At 37.4% G+C, this 25,869-nt stretch overlaps 1 protein-coding gene across 7 annotated transcripts in view; it reads left to right on the top strand.

Moving 5' to 3' along the window:
• Positions 1 to 25,869, top strand: part of TASP1 (taspase 1) — a 251,926-nt gene that overhangs the window by 221,901 nt on the left and 4,156 nt on the right. Inside the window, exon 15 of one of the 7 annotated variants that reach the window (XM_074318353.1) lies at positions 11,475 to 24,100. The exons of the other annotated variants lie outside the window; for them this stretch is intronic. Within the exon in view, the coding sequence (XP_074174454.1) occupies positions 11,475 to 11,504 (30 nt within the window). The 3' untranslated portion in view covers positions 11,505 to 24,100. Of the gene's footprint in view, positions 1 to 11,474; positions 24,101 to 25,869 lie in introns of those variants that run through there. 7 annotated transcript variants of the gene reach the window in all.

The following is a 25,869-nucleotide window of genomic DNA, read 5'->3' as shown; positions in this document are numbered from 1 at the left end:
GGAAAGAAAAAAAAAAAACACCAACTCTTGACTGCTTCATTCCTGGCAGACCAGCAAGAAGGGGAGTAAAATTCACATAGATGACTATAGAGAAACAATCAAACTTTTTTTTTTTTTTTGAGGAGAAAAGCGTTCTTTATTCTAGATGCCAGCAGCTGGGGAAGATGGCACACTTACGTCTAAAAACTCATCTTCCGAAACCATCAAACTTTTAATGAACTATTTAAGGCAACATATGAGCTGGGTGACAGATCAAAATTCTGAGAAGCCCGAGTCACAGGGTGAGTCTTGGACCCACCATTAGTTCTTCCTTATGACTTCTTTAAGTAAGCATACCAAAGGCAAAATAACTGAGAGTGACCCATCAAGATGTGTAGGATTTTTACCAAATGCATGGCAATGGCCAAAGAAATACTGAGGCAGAGCAGAAGAACTAAGAGACATATGCCATGGCACTGAAAGCTGAGGGAGGTTATCAAGAGCAAAGAGAACACCTAAGCATCGCAGAAAATTGGTGCCTCACTGGAAACAAAGGGAAATCTCCCATGGTTAAAATTCTGGCAGCTGTATTATAAGACAGAGAAGTCCCCCGAGTCTCACCAGGGCTCAGATTCCAGACTTTGCTTAAGGGAAATTGCTGATCCAGACCTCAAAATATTAGCCAACAGTGAACTTAATCTAAAACTAACAAAGCCTAGAACCACCTCAACTAGAGATTAGATTGACTCAGTCCTAATTTAGAGGAAAGGGTGTATTATTTTCTTAGGGTAAATATTATTTATTTTAAATATTATTTACTGTCTTTTACACGCAATGTCTGTCATATAAAAAAATTATGAGTCCTCTGATGAAGTGATTCGTACTTAAAGAGAAAAATTAGTCAATAGAAGTTTACCTACAGATGACACAGATATTGGGATTAACACAGAAAGACAATAAAATAATTATGATAACTATAAAAAGAAACAACAAAATGGAGATGGTAAACTGAAAAGTTCAATATTAGAAACAAAGAATTTATTTGATAGGCTTAACAAGAGACTGGGTGGAAGACATGTTTAGTGAGCTTGAGAACCAGTCAATACAAATTACCCAAACTTAAGCACAAAGAGGAAAATGAATTTAAGAAACTAAAGAGAGTATCTGTTACCTATGGACCTATGACAAATGGTCTAAAATATGTGCATTAGGAATTACATAGCCATAATATTACTTATGAGATAACTGTAAGGTTCTTATATTGCTATGAGATAGTTTGTGATAATGCTTTTTTAATTCCTAGAGTAACAAATTTAAATATAACAAAAAAGTTATAACTGAAAAAAGTACAATACATAAATGAAAGTACCACAAATTACTCAACCCAAAACTAGGCAGGAAAAGAGGAACAGAAAAACAAACAACGAACATATGACACAAATAGAAAACAAATACCAAAAGACTTAAACTCAACCTTATCAATAATGATGGAAAACTTCCCTAACTTGGCAAAGGAAATGGGCATACAAGCCCAGGGAGCACAAAAAAATCCCACGCAAGATGAACCCAGAGAGGGCCACACCAAGACACATCATAATTAAATGCCAAAGATTAAAGATAAAGAGAGAATCTTAAAAGCAGCAAGAGAAAAGCAGTTAATTACCTACAAGGGAGCTTCCATAAGTTTGTCAGCTGAGTTCTCAACAGAAATTGTGCAGGCCAGAAATTGTTATGAAATATTCAAAGTAACGAAAAGCAAGGTCCTACAACCAGGATTACTCTACCCAGCAAAGCTATCATTTAGAATCGAAGGACAGATAGAGCTTCCCAGACAAGAAAAAGCTAATGGAGTTCACCACCAAACCAGTGTTACACCACCAAACCAGTGTTGCAAGAAATGTTAAAAGGACTTCTTTAAGAAGGAGAAAAAACCAAAGGTAAAAAACGTAAATAATAAAATGACAATAACTACACATCTGTAGTTAACTAATCCATCTAAATGGATTACATGTAAAATAATTGCTGATAGGGTGTCTGATGGACAAGAAAACAAGACCCTTACATATACTGCCTACAAGAGACCTAATTCAGATCAGAAGACACACAGACTGAAAGTAAAGGGTGGGGGGAAGTTATTTTATGAAAATGGAAACCCAAAAATCTGGAGTAGCAATACTTATACCAGACAAAATCATTTTTAAAATAAAGGCTATAACAAGAGACAAAGAAGAACCCAGAAATCCCACTTCTGGGTATTTATCCAAAGAAAACCAAAGCACTAGTTCAAAGGAACATGTGCATCCATATGTTCATTGCAGCATTGTTTACATTGGCTAAGATAGGGAGGCACTTGGATGTCTGTCAATGGGTATATGGATAAAGAAAAGGTCCATATATAAAATGGCATATTATTCAGCCATAAAAAAGAATGAAATCTTGCCATCTGCAACAACATGGATGGACCTAGAGGGTACTGTGGTGAATGGAATAGGTCGGACAGAAAGACAAATACCATATGACTTCAGTTATATTTGGAATCTAGAAAACAGGATAAACAAACAAAACAGAAACAAGCTCATAGATACAGAACATTTTGATAGCTATGAGATTGGGGGCAGGGTTGGGAGGATGGTGGACGGTGGAAGGGGATTAAGAGGTACAATTTGGTAGTTACAAAATAGTCATGGGAGTATAGCGTATAGCATGGGGAATATAGTTAATAGTATTGTAATAACTGGTGTCAGATGGGTACTGGATTTATTGGGGTGATCACTTCATAAGTTATATAAATGTCTAATCACTGTTGCACATCTGAAACTAATATATTTTATGTCAACTATAATTGAAAAATGAAAAAAATATTTAAAAAGAAGCTTTAAGAATGATAAATTCAAAATAATCAAGATAAAAAAATATACAGAGAAAAGCAACAAAGACAGAACTTGGTTTCTTGAACAAAATCAATAAATCTATACAACCTTAGAAAGTATGATCAGGAAAGAAACAGAAAAAATACAAATAACCAATATCAAGGGAAATGAAAATCAAAACCAATATCAAGAATGAAAAGGGAATATCAATGCAGGATTGTAGATCTTACAGACATTAAATGGATAATGGTATTAACAACTGTACAATTGAATGCAATTAATTCAGCTGCTTTGATGAAATTTATAAATTCCTTAAAAAATCCAACTTATACTATCTAACACAGAAAATTGGAATAACCATATGCATATTTAAGAAATTGAATATATAATCAAAATCTTCTCTCAAAGAAAACTTCATGCACAGATGGCTTTACTGGTGTGTTATATTAGACATTTAATTGTAAATATAATACAATCTTAAACCAATTCTTTCAGAAAAAGAAGGCAAAGGGAATTCTTTCCAACCTATTTTATTCAAAATTTGACTAAGATGTTACAAGTAAGGAAAGCTACAGACCAATATCCTTCATAAATATAGATTTAAGAATCCTTAATAAGTTAATTATTCATTTGGGATTAAAAATCTAGCAATATAACACACACACACACACACACACACACACACACACACACACACACACACACACACACACACCATACATACACACCAAGTAAAGTTTTTACCAGGAATGTACAGTTGAATTAACAATCAGTACCAACAAATGATTTTGAGACATATGGATATTCATATGCAAAAGAATGAAGTTGGACCCTTCCTCACACCATATATAAATATTAGAATACATCAGAGACCAAAATGTAAGAGCTGAAATTATAAATTTCTTAGAAGAAATCTTAGGAGTAAATCGTTATGTCCTTGGATTAAGCAGTGATTTCTTAGCTGTAAGCCCAAAAGCACAAGTAACAAAAGGAAAAATAGACATTATCAAAATTAATAACATTTTGTGTTTCCAAGGACACCATCAAGAAAGTGAAAAGATAACCCACAGAATTGGAAACAATATTTGCAAATGACATTTGGTAAGGGATTTGTATTCAAATAATATAAAGAACTCTTAACTCAACAATAAAAAGACAAAAAGGGGCAAGGGATTTGGATAGACATTTCTGCAAAGAAGATGTATGAATAACCAATTAGTACATGAAAAGATGCTTGACATCAGAAGTCATTTGGGAAATGCAAATCAAAACCACAGTAAGATACCACTTCGCATCCACCAAGATGGCTACAATAAAGAAGATGAACAATACCAAGTGTTGGTGATATATGTAACTCTCATATATTGCTGTTGGGAATGTAAAATGATGTGGCCTCTTTGGAAAACAGTTTGGCAGTTCCTTAAAAAATTAAACCTAGGGTTACATATGACCCAGCAATTCCACTTCTGAGAGAATTAAAAAGATGTGTCTACACAAAAACTTGTGCTCTCAAGGTTATAGCAGCATTATTCGTAATAGCTGAAAAGTAGAAACAACCAAAGTGCCCATTAACTGATGAATGGAGAAATAAAATGTGATATACGAAGGATGACAGTTAAGTTTGCAAACTCATCGTAGAAAAAGTGCTACATACCTACCTCATTGCTGAATATCACTATGGTCACCTTCGAAGTACTTCCCTTGGGAAGCTATGCACCGACGCCAGTGCCTAGTCCACCCTTCAAAGCAATTTTGGAACTCTCTGGAATGGCCATCAATACTGTTGTCATATTACTCTTGATGTCTTGAATGTCATCAAAATGTCTTCTTTCAATATTTCCTTTATCTTTGGGTAAAGAAAGAAGTCATTGGGGGCCAGATCAGGTGAGTAGGGAGGGTGTTCCAATACAGTTATTTGTTTACTGGCTAAAAACTCCCTCACAGACGGTGCTGTGTGAGCTGGTGCATTGTCGTGATGCAAGAGCCATGAATTGTTGGCAAAAAGTTCAGGTCTTTTTCGTCTAACTTTTTCACACAGCCTTTTCAGCACTTCCAAATAGTAAACTTGGTTAACTATTTGTCCAGTTGGTACAAATTCATAATGAATAATCCCTCTGATGTCAAAAAAGGTTAGCAACATCGTCTTGACTCTTGATATGGACTGACAGAACTTTTTGGTCATGGAGAATTGGCTGACTTCCATTGTGCACTTTGATGCTTTGTTTCAGGGTCGTATTGGTACACCCATGTTTCATGACCAGTGATAACATGGCCCAAAACATCGTCTTGCCTCTCCAAAAGGTCTTGGCAAACTTCAACCCCCCTTTGCTTTTGTTCATTGGTGAGCTCCTTCGGGACCAGTTTTGCACACACCTTTCTCATGCCAAGATTTTCAGTTAAGATTTTCCTCTTTCTCTATTGATGTTTACTTGGTCTGCTATGCTTCTCACAATCAACCAATGATTTTGACCCACAATTCGACACATTTTTGCAATGTTTTCATCTGTTCTGCTTGTTACTGGATCCCCTGAATGCTCTTCATCAATGATGCGTTCTCTCCCCTCAGAAAAATGTCTAATCAATTTTCACACTGCTGTTTTCTTAATGCATTATCCCCATAAACTTGGACTAACATGTCCCTGATTTCACTTCCAGTCTTGCCCAGTTTAACAAGAAATTTCATGTTTATTCATTGCTCTGATTCAAGCTCAGACATTCTCATGATGGCACACAAAAACATGCAACAACAATAATCAACATCACTCAGCAAGACACCACCACACATCAACATGAACACAGCTGCGAGACACTGATATACCAAGGTTATGAAACCTTACCGAACTGTATATACAGTGTTGCCAATGTAAGCGCACAGTGGCATGTTCATGAACTTAATTGATACACCTCGTATGTATACAATGGAATATTACTCATCCATAAAAAGGAACAAAGTGCTGATATATAGTACAGCTTGGATGAACATTGAAAACATCACACTAAGTGAAAGAAGCCAGACACAAAAGGCCACATATTGTATGATTCCATTTATATGAAATGTCCAGAATACCCAAATCTATAGAGACAGAATGTAGATTATTGGTTGCTAAGCACTGGCAGGAGGGGAGTTTGGGCAGTAAGTGGTAATGAGTACAGAGTTTCTTTTCGAGGTGATGAAAATGTTACAGAATTGGAGTTGCACAACTTTGCAAATACACTGAGTGCTAAATTGAACACTTACTTAAAGGGTGAATTTTATATGTGAATTGTGTCTCAATAAATCTGTTTAAAATCATCAACTAATGTAATTTACCAAAATAAAGGAGAAAAATCATATGATCATCTCGATATCACATGCTCATCTCAACTTCTACTTAAAAATCTTGAAATACCAGAAATCTGATAAACAACTCAATCTGATAAAGGGCATCTACCAAAAACCTACAGTTAAAATCATACCAAATGGTGAAACATTGAACACTTTCTAACATTGAGAACAGGCAAAGAAGAGGGCTACTCTCATTACTTCTATTCACTATTTTATGGAATTCTTAACCACTACAATTACGCAAGTAAAAGAAATATAAAAGTTGGAAAGAAGTAAAAACCGTATTTTCAGGTGACGTGGAATGAATCTAACGAATAATGTACAAGACCTGTCCTCTGAAAACTGTAAAACCTTGCTGAGAGAAATAAATGAAAACCTAAACAAATGGAGAAATATGCAATATTCATGGATTGGAAGAGTCAGTAATGTTGACATAGTCATTCTTTCCAAATTCATCCCTTGCTTCAAAGCAATTCCAGTCAAAATTCCGCAGGTAGGACAGCCGGATGGCTCAGTTCGTTAGAGCATGAGCTCTGAACAACAGGTTTGCTGGTTCAATTCCTGCATGGGAGGGTGGGCTGTGCCCCCTGTAACTAAAGATTGAAGATGGCGACTAGACTTGGAGCTGAGCTGCACTATTCACAACTAGACTGAAGGACAATGACTTGGAGCTGATGAGCCCTGGAGAGGCACACTGTTCCCCAATATTCCCCAATAAAATAAAAAATTCCGCAGGTATTTTTACTAAGAAATTGACAAGCTGATTTCAAAATTTATATGGAAATGCAAAGGACCTAGAGTTGCAAAAATCATTTTTTAAAAAGATCACAGTTAGGGGCCACCTGGTGACTCAGGCGGTTAAAGCTCTGTGCTCCTAACTTCGAAGGCTGCCAGTTTGATTCCCACATGGGCCTGTGGGCTCTCAACCACAAGGTTGCCGTTTCAACTCCTCGAGTCCCACTAGGGATGGTGGGCTCTGCCCCCTGCAACTAAGATTGAACATGGCACCTTGAGCTGAGCTGCTGCTGAGCTCCTGGATGGCTCAGTTGGTTGGAGCGTGGGCTCTCAACCACAAAGTTGCCAGTTTGATTCCTCGACTCCCACAAGGGATGGTGGGCTGCACCCGCTGCAACTAACAATGGCAACTAGACCTGGAAGCTGAGCTGCACCTTCTACAACTAAGATTGAAAGGACAACAACTAGACTTGGAAAAAAGTCCTGGAAATACACCCTGTTCCCCAATAAAAGTTCTGTTCCCCTAAAAACCAAAAATCACAGAGGACTTACCTTATTTTGAGTCTCACCATAAAGCTACCATAATCAAGGCAAGTGTTCCCTGACAAAAGAGACAACCTTAAACCCAGTATATGAGAAGCTTTGAGATTAGCAGGAATACTGTCTCCCTTTTCTGCAACTTCACCACATTCTAAGTGAGGTAAATCACCAGATTTACTGATATAGAAGGGTCCACCAGGCACTGCAGAATTTATAGAAACATTGCCTCAGAAATATAGATGGAAACTTGTGTCTCAAGAAGAAATTGGATGTATTCAATGTGCAGGTCTAGAATAATCACTGGTGATGTGGCTGCTGTTTGTCATCAGATAAAAGCATTGTCTTTACAATAAAGGACTTCCAAAGTGACAAATGAGAAAGTATGCATTCAACAGCATTTAGTAGTCTGTAAAAAAAAAGTGAAAGACAATGTAGATGGACACTTGTATGTTCTGATATATATGGCTTACTCAGCTTCTTCATAAGCTTACCTGTTTGTGTACTTCATCCTCGTTAGAGTACACATTTTTAAAATGTTAGCCTATTAATTTACTCATGATCATCAAGGATTACCAGTGGTGAACTATTAAAACTACATAATGTCTGGTAAACTATCATAGGTTTACCTTAATTTCACTTTCTATCTGTTTAGATATGGAAATAATTTATTAGGCAGAATTGCTTGCTGCTTTAAGGAAGTGATTTTTCTCACATTGGAATAAAATCAGTGCAATAGTCACCCCATTATTTGTACTTAATTTTCTAGCCTTTTTTCATTCACAAGGTTATGGAGTGCAACTGGCTATAAGTAAGTGAATCCTCTCTAAAGGATCCCAATACAACCAAAGTGAAACAGGTAACTTTGTGGTTTTGAGACTGGAAGATAATACAAAAGATTATTTGTAACTTATATTCAGAGAAAATGTCAGAGTATAAAATGGAAAATAAATTCAAAGGTTCAAAATGAATATAGCATAGGAATAAATATTTGACTAGAAATTATAATTTATTATATTTTGAGGGCTATTAAAAAGTCTTGTTCTTTGATTTATTTTGCTGTTTTGATTGTGATTATGTATGCAACTCCTGGTGACCATTAACTTTTTCAAACTTAATGTCTGAAAGCCTCATAATATCAACCAGGATATTTGCCCAATTAAAGCAATTTATAAAACTTTAATAAGGTCTTCCTGTGCCAAGCATTTGTATCATGTGAAAGGAAAGGCTCACAAAGCTAAATAAATTCTCTTCTATATGTGTATGTGCCGTTTAGTTGACTCTAACTCCTGGAGATCCTATGAATGAATGATGTCCACAGTGTTCTATCCTTAGCAGTCCTCTTTTAAACCTTAAACAAAAAAGAAAAAGAAAAAAGAAATAAACCCACATAAATATGGACATATGATTTTTGACAAAGAAGCCAAAAGCATACAATGGAGTAAAGAAAATCTCTTCAATAAATGATGCTGGGGAAATTGGAAAGCCACGTGCAAAAGAATGAAACTAAACTGCTGTCAACATATACTAAAGTTAATTCAAAATGGATCAAAGACTTAAGCATAAGACCTGAAAAAATAAACTGCATAGAAGAAAGCATAGGTACTAAACTTATGGACCTTTGGTTCAAAGAGGATTTTATGAATTTGACCTCAAAGGCAAAGGAAGTAAAAGCTAAAATAAATGTATGGCATTGTATCAAACTAAGAAGCTCTGCACAGCAAAAGAAACTATCAACAAAACAAAGAGGCAACCAACAAAATGGGAGAAGGGATTAGCAAACAATGCCTCCGATAAAGGTCTAATATACAAAATATATGAAGAACTTGTACAACTCAACAACAATAAAATAAAAGATCCAATTAAGAAATGGGCAGAAGACCTGAACAGACACTTCTCTCAAGAAGACATACAAACGGCCAACAGATACATGAAAAGATGCTCAACTCCACTAGCTATTAGGGAAATAAAAATCAAAACCATAGTGTGATACCACCTCATACCTGTTAGAATGGCTATTACCAACAAGACAAATAATAATAAGTGTTAGAGAGGCTGTGGAGAAAAAGGAACCACATTGTTGGTGGGAATGCAGACTGGTGCAGCCACTATGGAAAACAATATGGAGTTTCCTCAAAAAATTAAGAATAGAATTACCATATGCCCCAGCAATCCCTCTTCTGAGTATGTACCCAAAATATCTGAAAACATTTATCTGTAAAGATACACGTATTCTGATGTTCATTGCAGCTTTATTTATGGCCAAGACATGGAAACAACCAAAGTGTCCTTCGATAGATGATTGGATAAAGAAGATGTGGTATATGTACACAATGGAATACTACTGTCCCACAAGAAAAGATGAAATAGTGCCATTTGCAACAACATGGATGGATCTTGAGATTATTATGCCAAGCAAAATACGTGAGGCAAGAAACAGTTGAGAACCATATGACTTCACTCATATGTGGGATATAAAACTGAAAGCAGCAAAGGAACAAGACAAACAAACAAACAAACAAAAACTCATAGACACAGACAACAGTTTGTGGTTACCAAAGGGGTAACTAAAGGGGTACCAAAGGAGGAGGGTAAAGGGAGTCAAATATATGGTGATGGAATGAGAACTGACTCTGGGTGGTGAGCACACAATGTGACACGTAGATGATATATTATAGAGTAGTGCACTTGAAACCTATGTAATTTTACTAACCATTGTCACCCCAATGAATTTAATTTAAAAAACACTAAAAACATTATGTTGAGTGGACAAAGCGAGACACAAAAAAGTACTTACTGAATTATTCCATTTATATGAACTGGCAAAAGTAAGTTACAGTGATGGAAATCTGAAAGTTGTTTCAAGGAAGGGAATGGGGGTGAGGGCGGGTAATAGAAATATTCTATATGGAAAAATTATTTAGGTTTTGGTTTCATGGCTATATAATGCTTAAAATTCATCAAACCCTTAACATCTATGCATTTCATTGTATCTAAATCATACCTCTTTTTTTAAAAAACCTAAAAACGACCATTTATAAAGAGGCAGTATGATATAATAAAAGAGTGGGCTTTGGAGTTAGGCAGGGTTGCATTTTGATCCTGGAGCCCCTGCTTTCTAACCTGGGGTAGGGTTCCAGTCTGATCCTCAGTTTCTTATCTTTAAATTAGAAATATTACTGATCTTTCATAGCATTCTGAATATTAGCTGAATGATATAACTGAAGTGCATGTAATAGATGCTACGTTAATCATGATGGATGATGATGTAGTGGTGGGAGGAAGAGGTGACCATAAAAGTTGTAGAGAATCTCTCAGAATCTCACATCCTGCAGCTCCACAGCCTCATTTATGCTGTAATTGTACTCCCAAAGGTGCCATTTACATTTCCTATGACAAGAGCAATACACCCTGGATTTTCACCCTATTCATCTGGTGGAGATGGTAGTGGTTATTATATTTTGGCAAAGCATAACTCTAACTTGTAAATAAGTTAGAAAACAATTGATGAGTGAATTCAGAGAAAACAATTGATGAGTGAATTCAGAGATCCCACAAGAGAAAAAAAAAATTTGTTCAAAGCTCCAAGAATAGACACACACCACCACCCCCAACTTGCAATTCAGGCCAATGTGGTGCTAATGGTGCCCGTTTAGAGAGCTCTCTGGCTGGAGGTCTACCAGCTTGTCAGCATCACAGACTTGGGTTTTCCCTTGTGAAATCTAAGATATGCCTGCAGCTTTTCTGTTAAATTCACCTAACTAAATAAGTTTTCTTTTAAAAGTAAGGGAAAAAATGTTGCTTACTAGCTACTGTTGAAGTTCTCTCGTGTGAACCTTGAACAGGCAGAATACGTATATCTTTACAGATAAATGTTTTCAGATATTTTGGGTAGATACTCAGAAGAGGGATTGCTGGGGCATATGGTAATTCTATTCTTAATTTTTTGAGGAAACTCCATATTGTTTTCCATAGTGGCTGCACCAGTCTGCATTCCCACCAACAATGTGGTTCCTTTTTCTCCACAGGCAATCTTCTTGGATTCCACAAAACACTAGGAAGTGGAACACCTGTGGGTACATTGACCATGAATTCCTTAAAAGACTTCAGTTCCATGATAGTGTCCTGTGGGATTCAGTCACTGGATGGATTTATTGGACCATATTTTAGATTTATGAAGAACCACCTAGATACAAGTTGGCCTTAGTCTAAACCAAATTTTAACTACTTTTTATAATCTAGTCTCCCTGTTACCCAACAACAGAAGGGCTCTGATCTCTGGCAGGAATCCGACAGCCTCAGGATGGTAGGCTAGGCACCACCAACAAGCTATGCACTAAGCTAAATTTGGCAGGTGCTCTATGGAACACAAGACAAAGTGGCTAATCAGTGATTTTACTTGTACCTTTTTAAGCTTGCCCAGAATTTCAAGTATAGAAAATTGCATTTGTTGTTCATGCTCTTAGGATTGCCAGGAGGATCCTGTTGGGTCTATTTAGAAAATCGTTTAGACAGGAGAAGATTGTAGAAGATTGAATATGTGAAAAACAAACCTTAAGACAGAAGTTGCCTCAGCTTCAAGTTTATTTCTAAGTGTAGTTGGTAATTTTATTTTTGCCTAATTATTAGTTTTACGCCATCAGTTTCTTCCAAATGATTCATTCGACATTGCTCTAAAGCAATAAGTGGAATAAACACAGAGAGGGAATTCACCATGTTGGCAAGAGCATAAATCTTCTCAGAAGTAGTAACCATGTTTATCCAAATAAGTCTCATTTTAATCATAGTGAAGGGTTAGATCTTTGCAATGATAAATATGTCTATTACTTAGACTTGTAGATACCCCATGTTCGTTGAAATGAATAAGCCTCTTTTGTGTTATAGCAACATGAAAAATAATGAAAACATTAATTTCTCTATCTCTGCATACATACATAGCTATCAGTCTACATAGTTCACATCAGGTGTGAACTTAACATTAAAATGTCACCTTATTACCTTCTAGTACTCAACATTTTAGGGAAATATACACCTTCCCAACGCAGATACATGCCTGCTGTTTGCCCACAGGACACATAACCATGACATGTAACTAAGACAAGTGTCTGCAAGAATGACTGACCTTAGTAACCACTGTGAGTGAGTAGTGATTACAGAATGTTTTCTTTCTTTTGGTTGGAAAGCAATGGATAAATGATGAAAGGAATCTCTTGGTTTTTTTAGTCTTAAAACAAAAAGAGTATAGTCTTGATCATGTCATTCTTATTTCATACTACATTCCTAATTCAAAACAACGTATTGGTTCTGTAACTATAACTATTCAGGATCCCCCATTGATTTTATGTGGTAAGAACTTTTACAGCTATTGTATTAACTAGGTGAGTGACAGGAGCTGAATCTACCAGGCATGCAGTCTATGTGGAGGTGGCAATGGCCCCACACGCCCTAGCACGTGTAGGCATTCCATACACACATCGTTAGTGAGTGACTCCATGTTGAGGTTTAGGGTAGAACTCTTTGAGTCCAGATGGTTGTTTGGACACATTTTGTCCCCACGGCCCCTCCTTCCCAGTAACCTCCAGATTTGAAGTAAAAAACTGGATTCATCAGCAGATCAGCTTTTTTAAAACTTGAACATTTTTACCTAAAAGGTTTTGAATTTACATGAAATACAAATTTTGCATTAAAGTTTTATACAAGATTTAAACATTTAAATTTTTACATAAAAATACAAGTATTTTCCTCTTGATTTATTTTCTCCTTCAAGAGCATTCGAGAACCACTTCCTATGCAGTGGTTGGTTGGAACCAGTGATAGCCACCTTATGTGGTGGGGCCGGGGCACTCCGCTTTGACAACCCTATACCTGGCCTGCTTCACTCACAGGCACTGGAGACTGACCCATGTTACAGAGTTTGAACCCTAAGCAAACTCTATCTGCTAGAATACATTTTCATTGCACTGCTATTCATTCAAATGATATAGTTTCTGTCTTTTTTAAAGCTTTCAACTTGGAGTGTCCATCCTGTCTAATCCTAAGGATTAAAATTTGTTTATGATAGTTATAGTGTATAACTTTCATGTCTTGTAAGTAAAGCAGTACTGTAAATTGGTGAAAATTTAACATTTTAGTAATAACTAATTGAGACATTTGGACACAGTTGAGCTACTCTCTATTTACATTTCTTTCAAATCCTTCTGGATGCAATAAGTGGTAGGTACTGATGATTTACTTTTATGCTCTTGAGCTGTCATCACTGTACTGTACATGTTTGGACTACACTGCTGCAGTGTTGAAGGGGTAAAAAGAAACTTAATTTAGGATGAGGGCTGTATTAACACTTTGCTATTAGGAGGTACTTACAGTACTTGGAAATAGCTTTGTCTTTATTTGAAATAAAAATTTAATGTTATTTTAAATGTGCCTCCTGTAACATGAAAAAACCAACGAATCCCTGATTTTGTCCATTGATAGCTCTTGTGGATATTATGGTAAAATTTTGAACAGTTAGAACTTGCCAACTGTTCTCTCCATTTAAAATGTTTATGATAAGTATTTTTAGGACAAAAATGGAAGATCTTGGCAAAACAAGTTGTTAATAGGCAGTTAGTAATAAGCCCCAGTATTCCCTGATTAAAACATACTTCCATCCCAAATATCTATAAACTGCCAAAGCCACATGGTCAGCTAGGCAGACTTGGTCTTTAAGGTGATGACCTCTTAGGTATGACAACTTCCTGAATCTAGCAATTTATCATTTTGTTCAGTAGGCCATATTTGGGTCAAAAAAGAAATAAATACAAATGATAAGATTTTCACCATCAAAGATGACAGAAATGCATTTCTTCCTAACCTCAGTTAATCAGTATTAGAGCTAATCAGGGATTTATTACAGTGACTGGTAACGATTGACTAAGAAGGAAACCTTAATTATTTGCCTTTGAGATTTTAGCTATTAAAAAAACTCAGTTTACCTAGGATTAGAATTTAGGTTGTACCGCTTATGTGAGTGATGATAAGGACTTGAACTAGAGTTAGCTGTACTGGTTGGTGTACAGAAAACATGGCTTCCGTATATGTTTTAAGATAGAGCCAATGGGATTTAATGACGGATTGGTTAGAGGTATGAAGGCAATGGAGAAGGCAACAATGGCTTCTAATATTTTGACCTGAACAGTTGGAAAAATGAAATTGCTATTTACTGGGGTGAGGAAGAAGGCTTGAAGGGAAGTAGAGAGAGCTCAGTTTTGGATGTGTTAGTTTTGAGATGCCTGTTAGGCATCAAATGGAGATGCCCAGTCGGTAGTTGGATGTATGTGTCAAGGGAGAAGACTACTCTCCTAATGTATATTTGGGGATCTCGGCATAGAAATGCTTTTTAAAACTACAAGGCTTGATGAGATCACAAAGAGAGTGAACACAGACAGGAAAAAAGAGTCCTGTGCAACTCCTGTGTTTATATATAAGTTGGGAGATGAGGAAGAACCAGCAAAAGACACTGAGAAATGACTATAGAGGTTGATGGAGAACCAAGTGAATGTGGTTTCTTAGAAACCAAGGGGAAGAAAAAGCTATTTCAAGGAGAAGAAGGTGATCAACTTTATCAGATGCTATAGTCTGGTCCCATGCAATTGGGTCAGAGAATAGATCATTGGAGTGGTCAAGGTGAAAACCTGATTGTAGAGGGTTTAAGGAGATAATGGAAGGAAAGAATTTGAGGTTAATAAGTATTGACAAGTCTTTTAAAGAATTTTGCTGTAAAGAGAAGTAAAGAAATGGAGTAGTAACTGGAAGAGACGTAGGTCTGGAGAGTTATTATTCTTTCTTTTTCTCATGCAACCAGAGGCTTCACTGTACATTCAAAACACTTCACAAATATTTTTCTATAAAATGAGCTGAGGAAAAGTGGTCCAACTGTTGATTCCTGGAGTACCCCAACATTTAGTTGTTTGGAAGGTGAGGAAGAACCAGAAAAAGAAACAGAGGTGTCAGCACTGGGGCAAAATAAAAGGGAAGTTTCAGCAGCCTTTTCGTAGTAGTTCTGGGTGCAGCTGGAGTTCGAGGAAGGCATTCATGGACATTTGGGATGAGCTGGCTTAAAGAGCCACACAGGTTTCTTTGCTGAAGGATGCCTGAACCTTTCCATGCTCACATGCCTGTCTAGCTCTAAGCGGAACGGGCTGGGGTCGAGCAATTAGGTTGCAGCATTTCCCTGACATTTGACCATGCCCCTTTTTTTTTTCAGAGAGTATCTCCTGGGACCCAGCAGAAGTCAGCTTGGGAAATGCTGCAATCTAGGGCTCAATGCCTTAACAGTTCTTTGGCATTACAGGGGTCAGACCAGTAAGAAGTCAGGAGCAGATGGTTTTGACAAGGAGAACTTTCTTCAAAGAGTTTCTTGGTGGTTTTTATTTTTACCCTTCCAGAATTCCTCACTGACAGATCAACTGAAATTCTCAGGAAATAGTCTATTACACAAATAGTAGTTTCACTCTTTACGATAGTTTAAACATTAGCCTTTCATTTCTTTTCAAATACAAGATGCTATTTTCAAGCTATAGTAAAATCCATGTTATTTGGCAGCTTCCCAACCAGAAGACTGTAACTGACATTTTGGATTTTCACCCAGTGCAAATCATCAGGATGCTGAGACTCCCCTATCAGGTTCTCTAAGAAGAGGCCACTGGGCTGTCTTTCACCAAGGAAACAGTGAACCAGAGCCTCCCTACAGAACACAGGGTAAACCCCAAGCCTCAATGCAGAAATTGGGGGAGCAACTGCACCCCAGCCTGCAGTGCTCAGCTAAATCCTCTCTTAGCTCAGCACCTCCTGCCTCCAATAGCCCCTCAGGGAAGAAATAGCTGAGATATTAAGTTACTTATATAAGACCACACAGCTATGGAGAGGTAGAGCTAAGATTCAGGCCAGACAATTTGAATTCCAGAACCCAAGCTTTATATCATCTGGAGCGGCGTAAGCTGGAGATGTGTATTTGGGAGTCTCAGCATATAAATGCCTTTTTAAAACTATAAGACTGGATGAGATCACCAAGAGTGAACACAGACAGAAGAAAAGTGGCCTGAGTCCTGGGAAACCATGTATATAAGTTGGGGAAATGAGGAAGAACCTGCAAAGGAGACTGAGAAGTTATGGCCCTAGAGGTTGAGGAGAACTAGCTGAGTGTGGGGTCCTAGAAACCAAGGGAAAAGGTCTTTCAAGGAGAAGAGAGTGATGAATTTGATCAGGTGCTGTCGCTGGGTCCTGTGTGGACATTGTAGTACTTTATTCTTTTTTACCAATATGAAGACCTCTAGACCCCTGGTCTAGAACAGTAGGGGTCCTAAGGAGAAGGTGATACAAAGTCCTAGGACCAAATGAGATTTTAATTAGTTCTTAGAAGGGATATTTAAAAATTTATAACCTGAGTTCTGGGAAAATTTAGATGTGGGTTTTTTGGGAAAAAAAATATTTAAACAACATTTAGAGCATCTCTATAAAGCAAAACTATAGAGAATGTTAGAATCAGAAAGAATATAATTTGAGTCGTATTTTTCGTTTTTATGTACAAAGATGCTGAAGCCCAGAGAGCCAGTGACTTTCCAGTCCAGAGACTAGCTAATCCGTCAGCAGCAGATTTAAGGCTCAAAGCCAGTTCTGTGAATCCCAGAATCATCCTGAAATTTGTTGGTAAAATTTGTGGTAATAGCTTTTCTGAGCAAGCCTTAATTCACCCTGAAAAACTACTTAGTCACAAGCTTCCTGCAGTGAAAGGTGTGTGTCTTACAGAGCTAGATTTAGAATTCTTCATGGTTCCAGGCTTTGTGGGAGTAAAGAGAGCCCTAAATTTGGAGTCCTGAGGCTTTCATTCAAGTCTCAGTTTTTCCACTTCCTCTGTGACCGTAAGCCAACCACATAACCATTCTGAGCCTTGCTGCCTTTTCACCTGAAAAATATGTGTAGTATACATCTTTCTACCTGACATGGTATTTTGAAGGTCTTCATGCAAAAGCACTATGGAAAGTAAAGCATTATGCAAAAATAGGGACTTGGTGTTTTTATTAAGATTTCATAAGGAACTAGTTTCCGCATCCTACAAAAACATAATTGCCTTCAGAGCAAGATCCATGTGTGTTTCATTCTTCTTTCCCTCATCATAAGTGCAGAATAAATATTTGCTAAATAGTGAAGAGCTTTTATCACCTTTAGCAAAATGGAATACTCATGATAATTCTCCATGTGAGTGGTGGTATAATAGGTATTATGGGGATTGCCATGTTTATGTGGATGCCTTCACTGGGCTTTTAAGCTAAAAATAGGAGGGCAGTCTTGTCTGATGTTGCCTCTGAAGTGTGGTGTTGTCTGTATGGTAAAAGAAGTCACAGAAGTAGCCGTGAGACTGGAACAACATGCTGTTCTCATCAGACAGCATTTTAATCTTATTTTAAGGCTCCTTGGACATGATATTTATATGTGAGAACAATAGAGCTTTTCCCTTTATGTAGCCTTGTTTCAGTACTAATAATGAAATTTACCATAATGCTGTCTTTGTGTTTTGTCCAGATTTACCAAGGGATCTTTTTATGGCATCCTTGTTTTAAATGTGGAAAATGAGGTAGGGGTGACATACAGTAAAATGACTAACATATGGCATTAATTCCTCATTCTGTTGATATTTCTCATTTGTTAGGTTGAATTTAGGAATCACATCTTCATATTGCTCTGGCCTATTTATTACTTTCAGCTTAAAGCAATGATGGAATAGAAGTAAAATACTTGTTTTTTTCATTAACAATGTATGTATACAAAACTACATGAAATCAGCGTCAAAGAATGTTAAAACTTTGAGACGCTACTCTAGAGACCATCTAACACAGAGTCCTCATTTTACTGCTCTGAGACTTTTCCTGATTTGCCCAGTATCACTCAGGCTTAGGAAGTGAGCATCCAGATCTGTTGACCTGTAGTTAAATGGGGTTTTATTCTATAAAGTATTCACATTATTTTGGACTATATTAAGCAGGTTTGTGTGAAACTGGCAACTAGTTGAGTACATCTGCTTTCAGATTGAAGTCTGAAGACCAAACTATTTTTAGAGCAGTAAACTACATTCCAAGGTTTAATGCTGCACATAAAGAATGCTCAGAATATACTTATTCACAAGTTGTGTCTCCTTGAAAGACAGCTCTTGAAAGCCGTGGGCAGGGAACTTATGGGAAAAGGATGGGGTGGGTAGGAGGGGGTCTCCTGACTCAACTCATTAAGGAAAAAAAAAAAGCCCATAGTAGACACAAAGCAATAAAACCAACCAGACACACTTCCCCAGCCCTTCTCTCTGGAGTGGGTCATTTAAGGTCTATCATGTTTGTGCCAGTAAAAGAGAGAGGAGAGTGACTATTATCACATCAGGTAAGAATTCACTATGTAAGGACATAAGATGTGCTCAGCCAACAGTGCCACCTCACAGTACCAAATTTACATGCCTGAATAGCACAGTGAGAAATACAGTAGACAGGCCTTGCCAGTAGCAAACTGGATCTTTACTCTACAAAAATATGTGCGTATTAGACTAAGAAAATTCATGTGACACTGTCAGTAGATGGAAAAATGTAAGTTACCTAGGACTTAACAATTTGATAAAGAAGACAGAATTAACAGGAGAAGGGAAAATGGTAGGGAAAAGGAGTATCTGCCTCTTCAAATGTTCACAATAATGTGAAATTGAGCTGGAGGCACCCTTGTCTCTCTAGGCTGGTGTCCTGCTTTCCAGAAGGGAAAATGCCCATGCAAATGAGGTTGCCCTAGTGTTTCCCACATTCCTCCTCATGCTAGATTTGTCAGAATTCCATTAACGCAGCAAAACCCAACAGACACAAGGCACTCAGCCTCACTTGACCACTCTCCAGGTTGCTGATGTCTCCGATGTTCTCGTTCCGCAAGAGGATAATATGCGTGCAGTTGTTGTGTAAGAGAAACTACAGATAATGTCAGATCATACTATGTCAGTCTTGGGAAACGTGTAGGCTTTTTTCCCCCAGTTTTAAGATTCAATGCTTCAGTATTATTTTGAGTGCCTGATTTATACAAATCTCTTCAAAAGTTTACAATAAATTTATAAACCATAATCAGAAACTAAAAAATTAAGAAATATGAAATGCCTAATTTGCAGTTTGTTCTCTTTCATTTCCCATCCCTCATTAAAACATTTTTTTAAAAATCTTTTAACAAGTATTCTGAGTCCCTAACATATGCCAGGCTATCTTTTAGCAATGAACAGCTGAAACTCCCTGCCCTTGTGGAGCCTTTGTGCATATGGGGGTGACAAGCAATGAATAAGATAAAGAAACGAAATAGATGGATGGTTAAATAGCAGTAAGGATATATGAAATGCTGAGGCAGAGAGGGCAGCGGTAGTGAAATTCAGGTGAGTGGCTTGTGTTAACCTTCTGGAAAGGTGGCTTTTGAGTAAAGATCTGGCAGAAGTGAACAAATAAGCCAGGCGGACAATGGATGGAAGAGCTTTCTGTTTGAGAACAGCACACATGGTGGCCTTGAGGCAGGAGTGTGCTTCCTGGTTGAATAACAGAGTAAGTGGAGAGGGGGAGGACCTAGCAAAGGGGAGTGAAGGGATTTCAGCTCAGAGAACTAATGGCGACCAAAACATGTGGGGGCATTATTGGATTTTACTCCGTATCACTTTAGGATCACCATAAGATCACTATGGAATGAACTGTTTCCCCTACATTCATATCTGGAAGCCCTAAGCCCCAGTATGACTATGTTTGGAGATAAGGCCTTTGAAGAGGTGATTAAAATAGGATTATGTCCTTATAAGAAGAGGAAGAGACACCAGGAATGCACACACACAAAGAAAGGCCATCTGTAAGCGAAGGATAAAGGCCTCAGAAGAAACCAAACCTACTGATGCCCTGACCTTGGACTTCCAGCCTCCAGAACTGTGAGAAAATAAATTTGTGTCATTTAAATCACCCAGCCTGAGGTATTTTATTATGGAAGCCCTAGCAGACTAATACATATGCTAACACCCAGTTATCTTTGACAAAGAGAACTTTCTGCTGAGTAGTCAAGTTGATCTTGAGCAAACTTTACAATATTAGCTGACAGCAATACTTATTTTGTGTCAATCCAAACAGCTGACTCATCCTATAGGTACTGTATTGACTTTAAACAGATAGCCCTGCAGATTAGTCATCCAAAGCAGAGCTGGTAAATCAATCCAACCAGATACAGTTTCTTTTGCATTGACAGTTTAATAGCAGCTCTTACAATTATTTTACTTCTCTTTTGTGTTGTCTTTTTTTTTTTTTTTTTTTAACATAGAATTGGCCTTTGGCTGAGATAAATGTAGAAGTTAGATGCCATACCTTCTCTTTCCATCTCTTTATTCTCCCAAAACATGCTCTCTTCTTAATCTCTTACCATCATTCTTCTAACAAAACTTCTTTCTTAGCATCACAAAAAATGATGGAGGGAAAGAAGAGATTGGCTGCTTTTGGAGGTTTATTATTCTGAACACTGTGTTTAAAGATAAACTGAGGCATATTCAAATTTTTTAAAGAGTTTATTTGAGGACGAGTCCATTGGACTTGGGTAGCACCAAACTGAAAGTGGCTAGGAGCACTCCACCAACAGGAGCCAGAGGACTTATATAAAGTGCAGAAGCAAAAAAAAAAAGAAGAAAAGAAAATCATGTGATTGGCTATAGCTTAAAGCCTAATTGGCTGTTTGTGATTGGTTCAGGCTGCCGCCACCTGAACCCAATTGGGATTAATCATAACCTCAATGAAAGAGGAACACCACATGTTACTTGTCTTCTGAACACAATAATAGGAAGAACACAACCCAACTTGTGGCAAACGCTTTTGTCAAAACCACCCTTCTAAAGAAGGTAGCTGCTATACTTGGGTGAGGGAATGAAAAGGTTGCCATATTTTTTTTTTTAAGAGAAGCTAGAAATCAAGATTCTTATGTACAACTTCCCCATTTTAAAATATATCTATTAATTTTTTTAACAGTTGGAAACACTGTGTGGCCCAAACCAAACAAACTTTCAGCTGTCCCTTCCTCAGGCCCAACACGTCATTTTGTGCCCCACTGCATTCCAGTTCTTTTGCCTTCCAGTGCCAAGGCCTCTGGAAAGTCTTTCTCAGCTCCTTGATCCACATCCATCTACTCCCTCTTGATTTCCTGTGGCATTTGTGGTTGGGTAGCTGTGGTATTGTGATTTACAATAAGAAATATACATTTGGTCTTCATGGTTCCTGACTTACAGCTCCCAAAACCCTTGGAATTTCCTGATAAGAGCAATGGAAGCATCATTTGTTATAATATTTGGTCTTTTGTCCTCAGTTCCTGAACCATAAGGTGAAATAGGTATCTACTTATTCAAAACAACCCCCTTTCAACCACATCTGAGATGATGTTAATGAAGTGACTTTTGGAAAGCCTCTAGGTAGCTTAAAGATGTGGACTGGTTGCCAGGGGAACCAACCATGTGATTAGAGAGATGGAACTTTCAGCCCCACACCCCCGACCTCTCAGGAGGGACAGCGGCTAGAGATTTGAGTTTAGCCACCAATGGCCAGTGATTTACTGAATTATGCCTGTGTAATGAAGCCTCTGAAAACATCCCTGAACTACAGTTTGCAGAGCTTCCACATTGGCGTGCATGTGGAGGTGCTGGGAGAGGGTTTGGAGGCCCTGTGCCCCTGCCCACACACCTTGCCCAATGCATCTCTTCCATCTGCCTATTTCTGAGTTATATCCTTTTATACTAAACTAGTAATCTGGTAAGTAAACTGTTTTCCTGAGTTCTGTGAGCTGTTCTAGCGAATTAGTCAAATCTGAGGAAGGGGTTGTGGGGACCTCCTATTTATAGTCAGTTGGTCAGAAGCACTGGTGACAACATGGACTTGTGATTGGCATCTGGGGGAAGTGTCAGTCTTGTGCGACTGAACCCTTACCTGTAGGATCAGATGCTAGCTCCAGGTAAATAGTGTCAGAATTGAGTTATTTGCTTGGTGGTATTGGAAAACGCAATTGGAGTATTCTACCCGTGGTCTTCCTCCATGGTTACAGAGGAACCATAAGTGCATGCTTACATGCTTTTGTTAATGGTTTTCTAATAATTTCATATGGCTACGCGTGTCTTCACAATAGTGTTACATGTTCATAGAAGGCAATTTGCCAGTATTCTAGCACTGGTTTTCTCCGTAGCACCCAAGCATGATTGTTTTTGAAACTTGGAAGATTAGTGATACAGCAAGCTGGCATATACAAAGCCTTTAGCAATTGATAAATACTCAGCAATTGTTCATCATTCTATTAGGAACAGCAAAACAGCAGCATAAAAAAATACTGGTCTGAAAATACCCATTTTCTTCAGTCCTACCTTTTAGCATGCAGTCAATTTTTCATTAAAATATCTCATTCCATTTTTGCAGACTATCAAACTTTTCAAATAGAATTTTCCAGTTCTGGGATACCCAATAATCTGCAGTAGAGATTGTGCTGCATTCTATGGATATGTGGTTTTTTTGAATAATAATTAACATTTATTGACATGTGCTTTCATTGATTGTATACAATATATCTTGTAGTCTTTATCAGCCTGATAATAAATGCTACTATTGTACCCATTTTAGAGATGGGGTCTGAGAAGTTAAGTAACTAGTAGAGGTTACACAGCTAGTAAGTGTAGAGGCCTGGATTGAACATTAGTGGTGAAAATAACACCAGTTGCTATAACAAGCAAACCCCAAAATTTATAGTTGCCTAAACACAAGTGTGTGTTTCACTGAACATTAAATCCAAATTGGGGTTTCTGATTAGCAGAAGGCTCTCCTCCAAAATGCAATTCAGGGTCCCAGTCTCCTTACATCACATAGGCCTTAAGATCATCAGAGAAAGAACATGGACAATGGTACATAAGAAGATTTTCTGCCAGACCTGGTAGTGGCACGTATGACTTTAGTCCATTGGTTCAATTTCAGTCATGTACCCACACCCAGCTGCAAAGGAGGCAGGGAAATGTAGTCCAGCAGTGTGTTCAGGAAGAAGAGTAAATGGCCCCAGCACCCACCGTGCTCTGATTCTGTAACCCATGCATATAGTCATTATGATAAACTGCCTCTGTAATTAATTTTAGAATTGGACATAATATGTTGTATGCTACATGTACTTTATTTAGCTACTGGTTGATGAAAAAACCTCTGTTCTATTTTGAAATGGTATTTCTTAAATGTGTCTATGTTGAAGTGCTTTTCTAATGTAACTTGTTCTATTTGTAAATGCATGCATTGCATTGACTATAGTCTGTTGCTTCAAGCTCTCTCTATTTTTTAAAAATAGAAAACCACGGGGATGTTAAATACAGCATGAGGAATATAGTCAATAATATTGTAATGACTAGGTATGGTGCCAGATGGGTATTAGATTTATCAGGGTTATCACTTCTTAAGGTATATAAATGTCTAATTACCATGTTACACATCTGAAACTAATATAAGATTACATGTCAATTATAACTGAAAAATAAATTAAGAAAAATAATCTAAAAAAGATGAAAAATAATAAAACCAGAAAACGAAACCTTCACAATTATGAAACCAATGAATAAAGTATTTTTAAAAGTTTTTTTGAACTGTGTCTATCTAGATTTTATTTTCCTGACCCCACCAAAGGAGGATAATAACTTGTTTAAGAGAATCTTTTCTTGACTCTGTGGCAGATCTCAAGCAACTCTCCTAAGAGTGGAAAGATGAATTAAAATATAACCACTAAATAAAGGCTTTGAGACTTTTAAAATTAAATCGAGTGCTCATAGTTTTCCTAGAAACCACAAAAGAGCACTCACTAAGGTGGTCTTAAAAGTTTTAAAGACACGAGTATGAATGATAGGAAGTCTCAGCTGCTAGTTAGACTGTGATTAGGACAAAAGCAATTAAATAGTGTCCGTATTATTTTTTGTTACTGTAACTTTCTCATTTTGAAATCTTCAGGATAAATATGTTATTGGACAATGTATTTGTTCTCACAAAAAGATATAGCCCGAAGAATACTGGCTTTGAATAGTCAGTTTAACTCACAAGTTGATAATTCTTCAAGGACCGGTCTGTGCCACTCAGGGAATTAGCAAGAAGGCAGAGAACTACAACTACCAGGCCATTGGGTTCCACTGGTGTGGAGCTGTTAGCAGCTGAGAAATCTCAAGTTCCATTTCCATTCTAACAACATAGTCACTTGGAAAGTGGAAGAATTTAGTCAGTTCTGTACTTTTAGAAATTCTACTTTTTAAAAATCTTTACTATGACAAACTAGTTATGATTGACTTTTTAACCAAATTGATTGGTCACACTAGTTAAAACCTTTGAGATTCTTTGTTTATTCACAAACATAGCCTTGGAAGTTTTATTTTAGTCCCTCATCCACTCATTGAGCATTTCTAGAGAGTGCCTTCTCTGTCAAGCACTTTGTCAGGTTTAGAGAATACAGAGTTAATGTGTAAGGCAAGCCCCTGCCTCCAATTGACTTTCAGTTAGAGACCTAAAATAAAAAGAAAAATAAACCACAAAATCAAGACAGTTACATCAGAGGACAAGAAATGCTCAGATGGGTGCTCTAGGAGCTAGTATGAGAGCTTCTAGACTGAGTGAGGGATCCAGTCAAGGAATCTTTCCTTGAGAAAGAGGCAGAAAAAGATATTAGAGACATGAAATTGTGGTCAGAGAGGTATATGAGTGGGGCATGTAACAAGCAATGGAGAGAGAGAACCAAAATGGATCAGTATGCTGCTTTTTCATCTTATCATTTTCGTGTGTTATTTCTCATTAGTTCTAAATTCCAATCAAAGTGTGTTGCTTTTTAAATGGTTTTAAAGACACCTTGTTAAATTCTTATGCTTGTAGAATACCCTAGAGTCTGCATAGGCCTTAGACAATATAAAATACTTTATTGTACTTTTCAGTGCCGACGTACAAGTTCATTGTAGAAAGTGGTCTATTTTTAGCCTCTAGAGGAATTCAAACTTCTCTAAAAGCACAGATACTCATATAAAACGTTCTCTTAAACAGCTTCCACTGTTTATAGGATTTGATGCTCCATTGAAATCTCCACAGAAAGCTTCAAATACATCTTGGCTCAGACTTTTTCAGACCGAGGTCACTTATTTTTTTATGAGTCAGAAGATCATCTTGATGGATGAAACTGGTGAAATATTGACATTTGGATGGTTAACCACTTTATTCGTCTCAACACCGAGATCATGCCAATGTGTTTTGTAATTACAAAATCCCCTTTGACTAGATGCTGATTTAGGGACGGAGTAATCCTGAGAAGTTAATGTAACAACTAGCTTGTCTAGTTGAACATTTCTGTCTTATGTAAACAGCTCAGTTTATACAAATC

The sequence above is a fragment of the Rhinolophus sinicus genome, linkage group LG13 (assembly GCF_036562045.2).
Source record: "Rhinolophus sinicus isolate RSC01 linkage group LG13, ASM3656204v1, whole genome shotgun sequence".
NCBI classification, from domain to species: Eukaryota; Metazoa; Chordata; class Mammalia; order Chiroptera; family Rhinolophidae; genus Rhinolophus; species Rhinolophus sinicus.
The sequence above is the reverse complement of the archived record's forward strand: the minus strand, read 5'-3'. Positions and strand labels throughout refer to the sequence as shown.